A 14,721-nucleotide genomic window follows, 5' to 3' on the forward strand; every position below is an offset into this window, starting at 1 on the left:
AAAGAAAACAAATAGGTGGAAAGATTAACATGTGCATTAAACTATGGTATATGACCCTGATATATAGAAATAGAAATATGTAAAGATAATCTACAGTGCAAATATAGTGTAGATTGTAATGAGTAAAATTGAAATAGGCAATAATTTACAGTAAAAACTGCGTGGTAAAAAAGATGTCTGACCTCTGATATCTGTCCACTGCAGTACTAATGTTTGTGGCTCAGTGCAGCAACATGTATTTTTAAAGGTTAATATTTACAAAAAGCATCCAGCTGAAAAACATCTGCAGAAAACCTCAATGAGCTCCCAGAAGGAGACAAACTGTCTCTTGGTTACTGAGGATGTCTTTGATACCTACAGAGCGGTGTTACCACCATGTGTGCTTTGACTTTAGACATAAAGTTTACCCACAGAATATGACAGGGGCAGCCAAGTGATACATATTGTACAACCACCCTTGAAAATGGATGCATCAGTAGCTGAACACTGACTGCTCGTTTTTCACCACTGGAGGGCGAGCTGAGACAGGTTTAGTGAGCAGACCTGTGCAAGCGTCTGTGATTTGACCAACAAACTGCAGTCATGTATGCATACTAAAATGGTACAAAAATGCTAAAATTACTATAGCAACAGTTTAAAAGTCTATAACTGATCAGTTTATGGTTTCACAATTTGGACTTTTTATGCATCATGTCTCTATTTAGGCACTAAAACAGTCACTGATGAGTTCTACAAGCATGTGAACATCATTTGTTACTGATATGTAGATTTATTACTATTATTATTTGCCTATTTTCATTTTTACTGTCGATTCATCTGCATTTACATATAATGATTAATCATTAAGTCTATAAAATGCCAAAAAGAAATGTGTAAAGTGCTCATCACAGTATCCCAGAGCCCAGAGTGACATCTTCAAATGGCTTCTCTTGTCCAACCAACAGTCCCACACCCAAAGACTCTTCATTTACTGTCCTAAATGGCAAAGACAAGCAGCTAATCCTTACATTTAAGAAGCTGGGAGCAGAAAATGTTTCACAATTTTGCCTAAAAAAATATGACAATAGCTGGCAGCTGATTTTCTTTTAATTGAATGTCCATTTGAAAGGTGAAAATTAAAATAACATTCATTTTATATCATACAAGGATTTAAGTTAGGAAGGAGGAAAATCTCTGATTAGTAATAAAATGGCCATGATGTTAATTCGGCATAATTAATTATAACTAAATATGTTTTTTCTTCAGTAGGCTGAATGTCAAAATATGTGATTAAGCGCCTCATATGTGTGACTCATCATAATAAAATGCCCAGTCATGGTTCCAGTCCTCGCACTGTGTAACTGGGACATAAGTTACAAGCCTACTCATGATGTTTATTTTTATCATTTTACAGATTTTATAAATAAACCATTTCCTACCAGGTGTCTCGGATGCGCTGAGTGGCAGTCGCTTCTCCCTCCTCATTGGCTAAAGCCGGCGTGACGTCAGATCTCCGCCAGGGTGCTGAGCGGTGCCGAAGCGGCGGCGTGTGGTCCCGCTGAGTCTGTCCGGACCGTCAGAGCTGGACCGGCTTCATCTGACCTGATAACAGAGTTATGAAGCTTATTGATCCGAGTCGCAGATGTCAGGTAACAGCGCGGGAAATATGAGCTTCCTGATGCAGCTTTGACGTCAAAGGTGCGTCGAGATGAGATGATTTATTTTTTTTTTTTTTAATATTGTTAGGTTGCAGGGTTTTTGGTCCAAATCAGGCTATTTGGAAGAAGAGGATGGACATCACCTCCGGCTGACGACCGAGTCCAGGTAGGTGTTAGTGTAATAAATCCAGCAGAGACGCTGCTCATATAATGGATGCGCTTGTCTTTTTATGAGCTTTAGCTACTTTGCCTTGAAGTCAATTATTCAGCTGTGTTTTGATGCTAATTTGTTTTACTTTATGTGAGGTTTAAGTGTGTTTGTGCGTGCGTGTGTGTGTGTGTGCTACTTCTGTCATGGTGTGTTCACTGTCTCTTGATGTCTAACATGTTGTCCTACTTGAATATTTCACCATTACAGATACCTTCATACAATACACTTCCCATAAAACCTCCCCCCCTCTCTTCATCCATATAAATGTATGTCACTTTTCTGATCCAACATCATCTGGTCATGTTTACTGTTAATTAGCATCTTACTGAAACTTTTCCTCACATGATTATGGACCAAAATGAGCTGTGATGTCTCATTGTAGAGAGCAGCGTCCCAGCTGACAAGCCTCAACATCTTCTGTCTCCAAGCACAAGAGCAACAAAAAAATGGGGCGCTCTTTGCCTCCACGGTCCCATCCCTCATGTGAGATGGCTGACTCGACCTGACAGACGAATATCCAGTGAAATACTTCCAGTTAATCACGACCGTCTCCATCCCAGTGTGCTCCAGTGCCCAGACGACGATTGTGCCGCAATTTCAGAGACAACAGTCGAGTCTGTGCGGTGGAGTTGTTAGTCCTCTGCAGACAGCTAGTCAGTCACGCTGGCCTACTTTCTCCTGTGGTATTGAACTATTGAACTGTTGAAAATAAGATGAACCAGGCGCGACAGGATCGAGACTTATTCCATTATCTTTCATATTTCATCACCAGAGATTTTTAATCCAGCCAATCGATTTAAAATAATGTGTGACTGCTTTTTACAGATTAACTTACAAAGAGATCATGTCTGTTTGGCTAAAGGTAAAAAAAAAATCAGACGTCCAAAAGCATTCTCTTCCTTTTTTTCCCCTCACCTACACTTAAAACTGTGGGGGATTCAGTGTCTTGCTCAAGGACAAAACACCAGCTCTATGATTAAGGTCCTACCTGATCTACCTCCTGAGCTGCAGCCATAAATAGGATGCTATGCTGTGGAGTTGAGCAATAAGCAAACAATAGCCTGATTTTTTAAAAACCAGCTTGATGGCTAATCACATCTGAATATGTGGTTGCGATATAAGTCACTGGACATTGCACTTATATAAAACTTGGCTCTTCTGTTGTAGAACAGATTTTCTTCTAAAATGCTTGATTCTTAACATTTTGTTGTTTGAATCAATGCTCTGAGGAAGGCTCACCAAGCCCTGCTGCAGCGAAGCCACGTGCATCCACTTTTTATATTGATCAGATGAAGCAACGACTGACCGACATGGCTGAATGTTACAGCCCCAACAACACAACACAACACAAACAATGGGCTCAACCCCATGACCAGCAATATACAAGAAGGGCATCATACCTGAGGATTAGTTTGTCAGGCAAAATGATTTTATTTAAAAATAATGCCATAACATAACCAAAACTAAAGGAAATTAACTAAAGGAGGGAGGGAGTCTAAAGCAACTAAACCAGTGTTTTCAGTCCTGTTCCTGGGTCTCCCTGCCCTGCATGCTTTAGATGTGTCCCTGTTCCTCCAACACACCTGATTCAGATGATCAGCTCGTCATCAAGCTCTGCTGAAGCCTGATAACAAGCCGTTCATTTGAATCAGGTGTGTTGGAGCAGGGAAACATCTGAAACATGCAGGACAGGGGGACCCAGGAACAGGACTGAAAAACACTCAACTACACTAACAAACAAAACAGTGAAAAAAACAAAACAAGGAGCAAAAAAACCAAAAACTCTAAGACGGTCAGAAACTGCTGCTTTGTCTGGAGGAGAGAGTTGCTCCTCCACCAGCCCGTCTTAAAAATGGGCAGGGCCGTCTACTAATCAGCCAGTCACGAGACACTGCACTGATTCTTGACCTATAGCTTTCAAACCAGAAATCACCATCACTGGGTAAATGGAGATGAAGAGAGGCTGATGTTGTTCTGTCTGTAAGCAGCTCGCTCAATACTTTAGAAATCTTTATTGCACTTGCTTTAACAGGCAAGAAGAAGAGAGCACTCTGTCAGCCTATAAATGCACATTAAGCTGCCGAGAAACTGCATAATATACATACAACCCCAAAAGAAAGTGCACTGTAATGTGGCTACAGTATGAAATTCTGTTTTACCTCTAGGTGCTTTTGTCGTACATCGCACCATAAACATGTTTGTCACAGATGCTATTTCTGATTAAAAGAGTATTGCAAAGGTTGTTTTCCATCAGTAATTTGATGTGTTTACTATCTGTCGCCATGGTAAAGCTGTTGTTTATCCCAGCGACGTGATGATAAAGAGGATTACCCCCTCATGGTCGTCTGCAGCAGATGTTGTTCAGATTGTTTACACATTAAAACCGGACAATAACACAGCAGTGTGACGACTGCAGCTTGACGTACGATGTAAAGGCCAAAAACAGGATGTTACTTCTGTGATATTGGATTTTCTGCTCATGATTTTCAGTCTAGTTTATATTCACAACACAGCACCAGACTGAGGGCAGATATCAGTGAATGGTGTGGGACTGTATCCTAGCAACATTAATGGACACCGATAACTTAAACTCTATTCTTCATCTGCATGGTTTTTATTTTACGTGTTTAGTTTACAGACGCTTTATAGTTTATAGTTGTTTTACTTATCACCAGTCCTCATAGTTGTATTTCATGACGGGATGATGATCATTATTCATTTTATTTTGTTTCAGGCTTGATGTCTGTACATTTCAGGAGTAATGCAGACGAATATGGTGGAATTGAATTAACTAAACTGATGTGAAAATGTATTTACTCTTAGCGGTGCCAGTGGAGCGTCTCTGCAGTGCAGCTGCCCTAGTTACAGAGCCGCTGAGTAACTGTGAGAGACGGTGGTTGGCCCAGGCGGAGAGAGGAGGAGTTTGTTAATGGTTGACTGAATTATGGAGGCTAGGCTGTGCTGAGGGCCACAAGCAGACAGCAGAGTAGGACTGTGACTGGAGGCCCAGCGGTGCGATGTGAGGGAGCGGTCGCCTGAAGTTGTGCTTTATGTTTGTAACTTTTTCTATTCTGTCGGGATGCTTTTACACCCAAACATGAGATGCATTTTTTTAAAACTACAATCAGTAATGAGGTCTCTGAGGCTTTAAGCTTGTCACAGCGTTACAGCTAAGAGGGGCCACTGAGGGCAGAAAACAGAAAAAATCAAGAAGCACATCCTCAGAGAGATCAACATGAACACTTCACACAACAAAGACATTATTTATCCAGATTACATTCACATGCAGCATTAAAACATGTCTCCAGGGTCCGACTGTGCAAAATTGAAAACACTTTCACACAAATACAGAAGGTCCACAACGTGACTCTGCTCATAGGGCCAGGTCTAAAATCACAGAATGTGAAGAATTAACAGTCATGATGTAATGACGTCCGTGTATTGTGTTGCAGAGATACACTACTACTAAAATTAGCATGCTAACCAGCTAGCCCCGGCCTACTCTGGCCCAAAGCTCCTTTGTGAGGGTTGTAAACACCAACACTTCCCAAGCTCCAGGTCTAGACTGCTAGCTGCACGGCTAATTGACCAAACTAGCTAAGGGCAGCTACAATTAGCAGCAGAGAGCGGTTACTCTCGTAGTGTGCTGCTCCCTGTTTGCTTTTAGTATGAATTTGACAGGAGGCCAATTCTTACATATTGCATCTTAAATTCTCAAGGAGTAGGTTTAATGCATTTCCATCACCATGACAACCAATCTGAGTTCAGACTGAATACACAGGAGCAGTAGCAGAAACTGATTGTTTCATGTATGTTATATATCCACACATACAATCTACATATACCCACCTTTGTGAAACCCCCCTCTGATGTCACATTTAAAGCAGATCCATCACACTCAGAAGCGATTCTGTTCTTTTCTTTCAGGATTTAATTTTAGGAGCATGGAGACACTTTCCATGGCCCAGCCTCATCCAGCATCATGATTGGGACGTCCAGTCTCTCAGGGGACACCCTGATAGCATGCCACTTCCCCGTGGTTCAGCTTCCCACTTGGCAACTTCCTGTCCAGGCCCTGTGCAGCACGGCCAAGAGGCCCGGCCGGTTGTGCTCAGTGGGCCTGACCCGAGCCGTGTCCCTCCCAGAGCAAGACTCGCTGAACCGAGAGCATGCCTTCACCGGTGGCAGAAAACATTTCTCCAGCAGCTACAGTATTCTCAACGAGGACCGGGCGGAGGAGGAAGGGGGCAGCGACAGCAGCGGGAGGTACGACTCCACCTCGTCACCTGAGGAGACGAGTTCCCATCTGAAGAAGGAAAGCTCTGGAGCCCGAGGCAGCCTGCGGTCACACAACTCATTTCTTCCCAACGCAGACCTCGACGAGGATGAAGAAGATGAAGATAGTGATGGAGGTAATCTACACAAATATCACGAGGACTCATCTTTTGTGTTGCATGGAAATTCCAACTGGCCTGTGAGCAATGGTGCCAGGAACTATACGATGTCCCACAGGGATGTGGACAGTGAATGGAGCAATGAAGGGACCATGTTGGGTACTCAGAGCGACAGAGAGTGGCTCTCTAACCAGCCCAACCAGCTGGACTCACTGCAGGCTGAATGCCAGTGCTTTCACGGCAGCAGATCTGGCATCGTAGCTTATGGAGAGCATGACTCAGACAGACTGAAGGATAACATGTCCTGCTGCATCCACAGCCAACACAAATGTTCCCCAGTGCTGTTCTCCAACGGCCACACAGAGTATGTCAGCGACTCCTCCTGCAACAGTTCTGATGGTATCTTGGTTAACTTCTGCACTATCTACAACAGGAGCAACAACCCCGCCACGCCTCAGGACCTCAGCAGTCCTGCAGTTCACCCTTCTCAGTCATCTGAGGGATCCGTGTTCCTCAACCTCCAACCTGTTCCCAAAACTCCAGCCGAGGACCTCCAACACTCTCCCGCAAAAGAGGAGGTTGATACGACGCCCTCTGCTTCCTGCTGGTCTCCTCAGGGCCTCGACTCGAACTGCAACCTTTATTCCCTGGAGCCGCTACCCCCAGGTCTCTCCTCTCTGGAGGTATCAGACCTGACTGCTTGTCTCCAGAGCCAGGCCACACTGGCCATAGGGACCAACCAGAAGTACTACAAGCTCGTGACCTGTGACCTCTCCTCCCAGTCGCCCAGCCCGGCCTGGTCCAGCCACACCAGCTGCCCCGAGGGTCAGAGCAGAAGCAGCCCCTTCCCTCCCTCTGAGCACCTCTTTGTTGACCATAAGAAGGAGGGACAACATAAAGAAGTCAAGAAGGTAATGTTGGAATGAGACACCTCCTTTCTTATAACTGAATTAGATGGTATAGGTATGCTCAGCATTGATTTTTACAAGGAAAATGTCAAACAAAAAATGCACAGGTATTTAAAAAATAAGATTGTTGCTGTCTAGTCTAAACCCCGTACAAAAGTTTTCCAACATCGTACCAACATCTTCTATCTTTTCTGAATCACCATCAGGAGAAAGAAGATCAGCAAAAGGAGAAGAGGTTCTCCTCCGCACAGTGCAGCGCCGGGTTTGACTGCTCTCAGCTGCAGACCTATGATTACCAAGTTGCCACCACCTCCACTGACAAAGCCCTCTGCAGGAAGAAACATACAGACAGCATCCAAAGCTTCTCCCACTCGCCCTGTTCGCTGTGCCCCAGCCAGTGTAGCCCACATAGCAGTAAGCGCCAAGGCACAAGCATGGCATCCACACAGCCATCTGTGATCCTGGACCGGGAGCACTGTGATACTGATGCTGCGAAGGGTAAGGCAATCAATAAGAGATTTTTGTATTTGTTGCTTTGTTTTATAAATAAGAAAGAAAAATCTAACATCTGTTCCAAATAGAGTTTCTGTTTCAATACATCAGACAAATGGGAAACATTTCAGTCAAATATTTTCTGTGTTTATTGAGCTTAAAACCAAAGCATGGAGACAGCTGACGCCGTGCATCACCATTGACTTTGCATGTAATCACACCAGGCGAAAAACTATCTTCATGTTTGGTGGAGAACTGTGTGTGTCCGACAGTGATTATCAGACAACAGAAACTGCTGTTCACGCTATTTTTTGTATCCTCTCCCTCCATTTCAGGAGCATGTTCTTTGGAAAATGAAGTGGTGCGCTTCAGTAAGGCCCAGAGACCAACCTCGCTGCCCATCCAGCCGTTTGTCCTGGTCCCTGCAGACAAACCCCAGACCCAACACTTGGGCTGCCTTCTGGAGCAGTACATGAATCAGAAGAGCAGCAAGTCTGGAAGCACCCAGTCAGGCTTCAAGTTCAAGGGCAAAAGGAGTCAATGCTTCTCTAATCTCCAGCTGTCACCAATGGGCGGCCACTACCCCGTCTTCCTGGAGGCTCCCTCGAGCTCTGACACCTGCTCCACCTGCACGCCGAGTCCAGAGTGCTTCAGCCGCAGACACACGTGGAGCCAGTCCAGCAGAGGCCAAGGACACCCAAGTCCCTGTACATCAAAAAGCAGCCTCGATCCAAGTCACACCAGCCCAAAGCCACCACAGGTTCAGGTGCAGGATAGAACGAGCCCGTACTCAGGCAAAACTCAGACTAAGACTTTTATAAATCTGACCCCAGCCCCAAATCAGTCCACTCTTGTTAAAATCCCCACCTACCAGGACCTTATTAACCTCACACCTGAGCAGAGCCGTGCCATCAATCAGCCCCAGACACACACGTCCTACCATTCGATATTCTCTCATACACCACCCACTTTAACCCTAACCACTGACACCCATCACCCAAACCTGCAGGCGTCCCTCTCTCCCCCAGAGAAGAAGCTCCCTCAGTGCCAGGCAGCACCTGCAGCTGACTCTGGCTTTTTTCACAGTGGCTTTACAGCTGCCCTCTCCTCAGTAGCTCCTCTCTCCTCTATAAGTTCTCTGCTGTCGTTTGCTGCTTCTGGGCTGCACACACAGCAAATCCCGGAGTCTGCTGGGAAGAGTCAGAGTCAACACAGTGAATCTCTGATCCTGAGCGACAAGCCGCCCACGGAGTTCTGCCTGTCACCCGAAACATCTTATGAGTCTATGTCTATCAGCCATCTTCAGAGGAGAGGTGAGGTCGATGAATGACTGATACACTATATCAGTTTGTATAAAACATGATGTTAAATGGAGTATATGCCATACACTGAATTCTGAATGGAGTTAAAAGTGACCCAGTAACAGTAACGACTGTATTCCTCCTTGATTGGATTGTCTATCCAGTGATAAGCTTTTGAGAGCAGCAATAAAAACTCACTGTGCTGCAGCAGTGCCTTCAATACCCTGAAGGGGCTTCCTCTCAAACATGACCTATTTTTAACTCTCCCTGCACAGGATTGGCCGAGCCTTCTGCTCTGTAGCCTATGTGTGTGCGCGCGACTGCGAGCTCCAAGAGAGGATGAGAGGCAGAGTGATGCAGTAGAAACAGTGTTAATGATTTATAACACACCTAATCATTTTGTTTCAGCGCTGCTACCATATGGTCCACTCGGTGCAAATTTGATTACATAAATGTGAGCCTTCTGCAATGGATAATCAGCAATGGAGACATTAGCAGCAGTGGTTAACAGTCAGTCAGCGTGGTGCAGCACTGCAGGCGCCATCAACATGCATAAAGAATTCACCGTGACATTTGCAGAGGCTAGAGATGAAGAAAGAAAGCCAAGGGAGAAGCGAGTCAAGGAGGATCGCTGCTAAAATGGAAAACTCACCCTTTCATCTTGAGTTCTTGAGCACATTTGCATTCCTGCGATATGATAATGAACCCAGATGCCATCTCTCTCTCTCTCTCATATGTTGTATGCATTGACCTAGTTAGTGAGGTGAAAATCTAAATCTAGGGAGTTTTCTTTATTGAGTCATTTTTTTCCTGAAACAAGTACATCAGCAGTACCAGCAGTAACATCACTGCAGCCTGCTTTTAATATAAATCAAGAATTTTCTTGAAATTAGTCTGCGAAGAGGACAGACAGAACAAGGGAAATCGCTTCAAGACAGGAGTTGATTTTTACAACAGGTTAAAGGTGCAATATGTAAGAATTCATTCTCAAAAAAACAGGTGGAGGGCAGCACATCACCAGAGTTACCGCTAGCCACTGCTAACTGTTGTGCCATTAGCGGGTTAGCTCAATGAGCCGTGCAGCCCTAACTGGGAGCCAGGAGCACTGGGGAAGTGTTGTTGTTTACACCGCTAGCACACGAGCTTTGGACCGGGATGGGCCGTGGCTAGCTGGTTAGCATGCTAACTTAAGTAGATATCTAATTTAATTTAATTTTTTAATGTTTTCAACTAAGATTCTTACATATTGCACCTTTAAATCATCCCACCCTGCCCAAAGAAACAGCTTATTTGATGAAAATAAGGCCTTCAACAGTCAACAATACACAGAAATGACAAAAGATGGAGATTTGCAATGTACAACCACGATTCCAAAAAAAATGGGAAGCTTTTGCCCAAACAATGAAGCATCAGCTCATCCAACCACTTTCCTTGTCCACTGTCTTTAGGTTTACTGAGGTCTGTGAGCCGGGCGGTGGATTTAATCATGGCTCATTTTGGCAGCAGCAGAGACCCTGAAGAAAAGGTATAAATTGGCAGAGCTAAGCAGCATCACAATGGAAAAGTGCCAAAGTGATATTACTTACATTCATGGACTGGAGTCAAATAACTTGTGTCAGCAGGAAATATACTGGATCATATTTCTCTCCTCTTGCCACAGATGCGTCTGGGTAACAGCTCTCGCAGTCCCACAATCGCCGGTCTGGTCCTGGAACATTTGTGTCCAGCGATCCAGAATATTCTAGAGGACGGTCTAAGGGATCACAAACTGGATATAATCATCGGGCAGCGGCGCAACCACTCCTGGAGTGTGGTAGAAATCTCTACTAGGATTGGTAACTAGTGATCATGATTCAAATGTAGTCATGAGTGTACTAGTTGTCTCTTTGATGAACTCTTCTGTCAAACTCTGCTACAGGTCCATCCACCAGGGTCCTTCACAGCCTGGTCACCAAAATCAGACTATGTCCTCAGCTCACCAGCCACTGTATGAGACTGAGAGCCTTCCTCATGGGCCTGCTTAAGTAAGTGCCGAAGAAACCTTTGATCATACTGATGATGTGAAGAATGCTAATGAAATTACTGCGCATATTTAACTTTTGTTGGTCATTTTCTCTCTTCCAGCTTGAGAGCTTTGGAGTTCTGGCTCAGTCACCTTCAGAGTCAAAAAGGTGAGCACACAGCCAATTTACTGTACTTTTTATTTTTGGCCACACTGCACTGTATCAGCAAGGCACAGTGTCAAATGGCAATGTCAGTTGGACAATCGGTTGGACGTTTGGTCGACCACTTTGGCACACACTCAAATATGTCATGTCAGCATGATGATGTTAGCAGTTAGCTCCATTGCAGCCTCAAACAGCAGCATGTTGACTCTTTTTATAATTGTTAATCAATAAGTAGTTCTGACCCAGCAATCTCAACTAGACACTTATAACGTGATCAAATAAGTGTCACAGGTCATCATAAAGGACCCAACAAGAAGAATCCAGAAAACTAAACAGTCAAACAAAAATGGAGGACAAACCAGAAAGCCATGGGGAACAAATCAACAACGAGGACCAGGGAGCAGACACAGAGACACAAGATTGAAAAAATCAACTGATGTACCACTGGACTATCCAGAAAAAGGGGTGGGAAAAAGACAAAGACAGGAAGTGGAAAGTATCACATGACACCCAATCTGCAAAATAAAAACAGGAAACAACTAACCAAAAACCCAAAACATGACAAGCAGCATGACGGCACTACAAGCTCATCACTGAAAATATTAGTCTATTTATTTTTTCAGCAGATATCTTAGTTACAAAAAGATTGAGCTAGCAAGGTTTTGTGTTTATTTGTGGGGTATTTATTCAGTTTGGAAAATCCTACATAGCTAGAAAGTGTTAACGTTAGCTGAAGTTGGTTGGCTGACTTACCAGGGACTAGAAATCGTCTCTGCTGCTACAGTAAGTTGTTACTAAGGTTCGGCCTATTTGCTGGAGTAGTAAACTATGTCTCCTGATGTGATGGATTGTTTTCCAGTCATTAGTCAGACCCCAGAGCAAATTTCCCCTGAACATGAATACCTTTTGATTATATCTTTTATTTTGTCTGTAACTTTTACAAACAAATTATTGCATATGTTTGTTCACACTCACTACTGTCTCCACAGATGTGGTGACTACATACTACCATTCTTGGGGCTTCCTGTCCACGTCACTGGGTCAGTGTCAGCCCTTGTTTCATGAGCTGCTACTTCTGCTGCAGCCGCTCTCTGTGATGCCCTTCGACCTCAACTTGCTCCTGGAGCCCCGACTGTTACGCAACAGACAGCTGTGTTCGGAGGAGGAGGGTGTTTCTCCACCTCCGCCATGCTCAGCCCTCCTAGTGACCAGCTGGCCATTACTGCAAGCTGACAAAAAGCTAGACCGTACCGGCAGTGGTCAACAAACTGAGATGTCACAGCAGACAGTTCTGCATCACCAAGAGTCTCTCAGTTCTGAACGGATGCAAGCCAACAGGAGTCCATCATTAGCTCCTATTCCAGAGTGGTGGCCGAAAGAGTCTGACCTTATAGATGGTGTGGATGAAGCGGAGGACTGTAGCCAGAATAATGCAGACGCTTGGTCTCAAATAAGTATGGACAGCAGGCAAGAAGAGAGGAAGGGAGAGAAAGACAATGAGACACCAAATTCATCAACTTGTGTCCAGGATGAGAGTCCGTGTCAGGGCTGGCCTCGCTGGGCCAAACTGTTTGGAGCAGCTGATACTCCCACCAGGACAGAGAGCCTTTCTCACAGTCAGACTGGAGCACAAACCAGGAGGTAAGAACCTGAGATTTTTTATTTCATTGTGAGACTTGGATCCAGATTAATGGAGGACAGACGCTGCAACACTCTACTCATAACAAGTAACTCTTTATTGTTGCTTTCGTAGGTACAAGCGACCATCACAGTGGCTGCATTTGGACAGATCGCAGCTTGGACTGTTGGCTCAATCCATCAGGTCGATGAAGCTTGGAGGAGCTCAGACTGGGAAGGATTCTTGAAAACTAAACCCTCTGTGGGTGGAGGACAGAGCAGAGGCTATTTACTGTAATAACAAAAAGTCGTAACTGCATGATAATACATACACAGTGCTCGGTCACACTGCCAAACTGAACAGAAAGCACACAACATACAGGATTAACAGCTTCGGCAACGGCCCACATTCATCAAGCTCTGCGTTGCACCAACTATTCGTAAACTCATCACTGAGTTTGTGCGTCCTTTATGTTCTTATCACCGATTTTCCAAATATAATGATCAGGTTGCACCATTTACAACTTAAGGAATGTTCCTGTGAACATTATAAAGGAAACATTTGTAACACTGTCAGGAAGGAAACAGGAAGTCGCTGTAGCATCACAAGGGACTCCCAAAAATCTTGTGCCTGGGGGCGGTGCCTTTCGTCCTGCGTCAGCATTCATTGGGTGTCTTCTCACTTGTAACTTCAAACAGAGATGTTTTTTAGTTTTGCGATCATCATCGTCTGTTCGTGTCCCATGTGAAATCAAAAGTGAACATTGACTTATTATTTTAACTGACTGAAAACTGAAAATATTTTTTTAGATACCGGCAAACAATAAATCTTCAAAGTCTAAAAGTAAGTCCTCCTGAAGGCGCTACAACAAGATCATTTGGTTGGTTTAAAGACACAGGCTAGAGTGTTTTTGCAATCGTTGCAGCCAGACCTTTCTCCGGTGCCGTCACAGTGCTGTGGAGGTCTGGCTATACAAGACTACCTGGAAGTTATAGGGTGTAAATATACAGCAGTCCTAACAACTGCTCTCTATGTAAGAAACGTTTGTGTGGTGCAACCAGTCTTATAAATCTGCACTAGTTAGGGCTTAATTTAAACTTTCGAACAGCTGGTGCAAACATCTCCTGGTGCGATTGATTCGAGTTCCTTTGGTTGTTGTTTTACCGGTGTACTTTTGTGTTTTGTGCTTATATTAGTTGTGCGATAAAGCCTCATGAATGTGGTCAGAAGAGGCAGGATCATTTTCACAGTCGATCCTGAACTCTTATCCAGGACGTAGCTTGATGAATGAGGGCCGATTCCCTACTTACAATGATAATTGTAAGTAGGTGCCTCTGTTATGTTACTCTCCTCGTTCCTTTAGGCGAATATCAATCACACAATGTGAATATTGACCTGCTGTAGACTGTTGGACTTTCTCGTGGTGCAAAACTATCCATTTCTCATAAGTCACTGTCATTCTCTCCATAACTGTACCTTTAATCTGTAGGTGGAAAAAGCGAGCAATACACTCTTACTAGTGCCAAATATGTTACACACCAGCCGTGTGGATTGTCTGTGATGTTTTATTTCCAGTTATTTGCTTTTCTTGAGCGAATTCCCAGCATGGATTTACCCTAGGTGCATGAGTTACAACCATACAGTACAGTGCTTCAGTACTTACTAGATCTCTTTTCTTCCTGTTAGTGTTTTTATAGCTGTGGAGTTTTGGACATTTGCTGCCACTGAAATTGACAGTGTGCAGAATTGCTTGGTATATACAGTAGTATGTCTTCCAGTGAAGTTTGTTCAGTTGCACAAATTTAAGCCACCTTGTGGCTGTTTCAGGTATTTAAATGTGTGTCAGGTATATTTTGATAGAGTGGTGGTTAGATAAGAAAGAGGTGTGTTCTCCATTTGTGAAATAGAGAATTTTTAATGTTCTGCAATAATGTGAAGTCTGTGAAATTACTCCACCTAGTATCATTTTTCTCGTCCTCTGAATGCTTCCTC

At 44.1% G+C, this 14,721-nt stretch overlaps 2 protein-coding genes across 2 annotated transcripts in view; one reads left to right on the forward strand and one right to left on the reverse strand.

Annotated features, from left to right (window-relative positions):
• Positions 1-3,316, reverse strand: part of rai14 (retinoic acid induced 14) — a 62,435-nt gene extending 59,119 nt beyond the window's left edge. The window contains exons 1-2 of the mRNA XM_073478522.1: positions 3,249-3,316; positions 1,419-1,581 (exon numbers count right to left, since the gene is read on the reverse strand). The gene's annotated coding sequence lies outside the window, so the exon portion shown is untranslated. The remainder of the gene's footprint in view (positions 1-1,418; positions 1,582-3,248) is intronic.
• Positions 1,567-14,671, forward strand: LOC141006343 (AP-4 complex accessory subunit RUSC2). The gene is made up of 11 exons (XM_073478520.1): positions 1,567-1,628; positions 1,726-1,803; positions 5,776-7,153; positions 7,357-7,648; positions 7,978-8,955; positions 10,392-10,468; positions 10,604-10,778; positions 10,862-10,967; positions 11,068-11,114; positions 12,101-12,752; positions 12,865-14,671. The coding sequence occupies exons 3-11, from the start codon at positions 5,831-5,833 to the stop codon at positions 12,974-12,976; spliced, it is 3,762 nt and encodes a 1,253-aa protein (XP_073334621.1). The 5' UTR covers positions 1,567-1,628; positions 1,726-1,803; positions 5,776-5,830; the 3' UTR covers positions 12,977-14,671.
• Positions 14,672-14,721: the final 50 nt, after the last annotated feature.

This window comes from Pagrus major, chromosome 12 (assembly GCF_040436345.1).
Source record: "Pagrus major chromosome 12, Pma_NU_1.0".
NCBI lineage: Eukaryota > Metazoa > Chordata > Actinopteri > Spariformes > Sparidae > Pagrus > Pagrus major.

Coding starts and splice junctions, on each gene's coding strand:
- LOC141006343 (XM_073478520.1), top strand. CDS start 5,831: ATGATTGGGACGTCCAGTCTCTCAGGGGACACCCTGATAGCATGCCAC. Junction 7,154..7,356: donor AACATAAAGAAGTCAAGAAG/GTAATGTTGGAA, acceptor AATCACCATCAG/GAGAAAGAAGATCAGCAAAA. Junction 10,469..10,603: donor GCAGAGACCCTGAAGAAAAG/GTATAAATTGGC, acceptor CTCTTGCCACAG/ATGCGTCTGGGTAACAGCTC.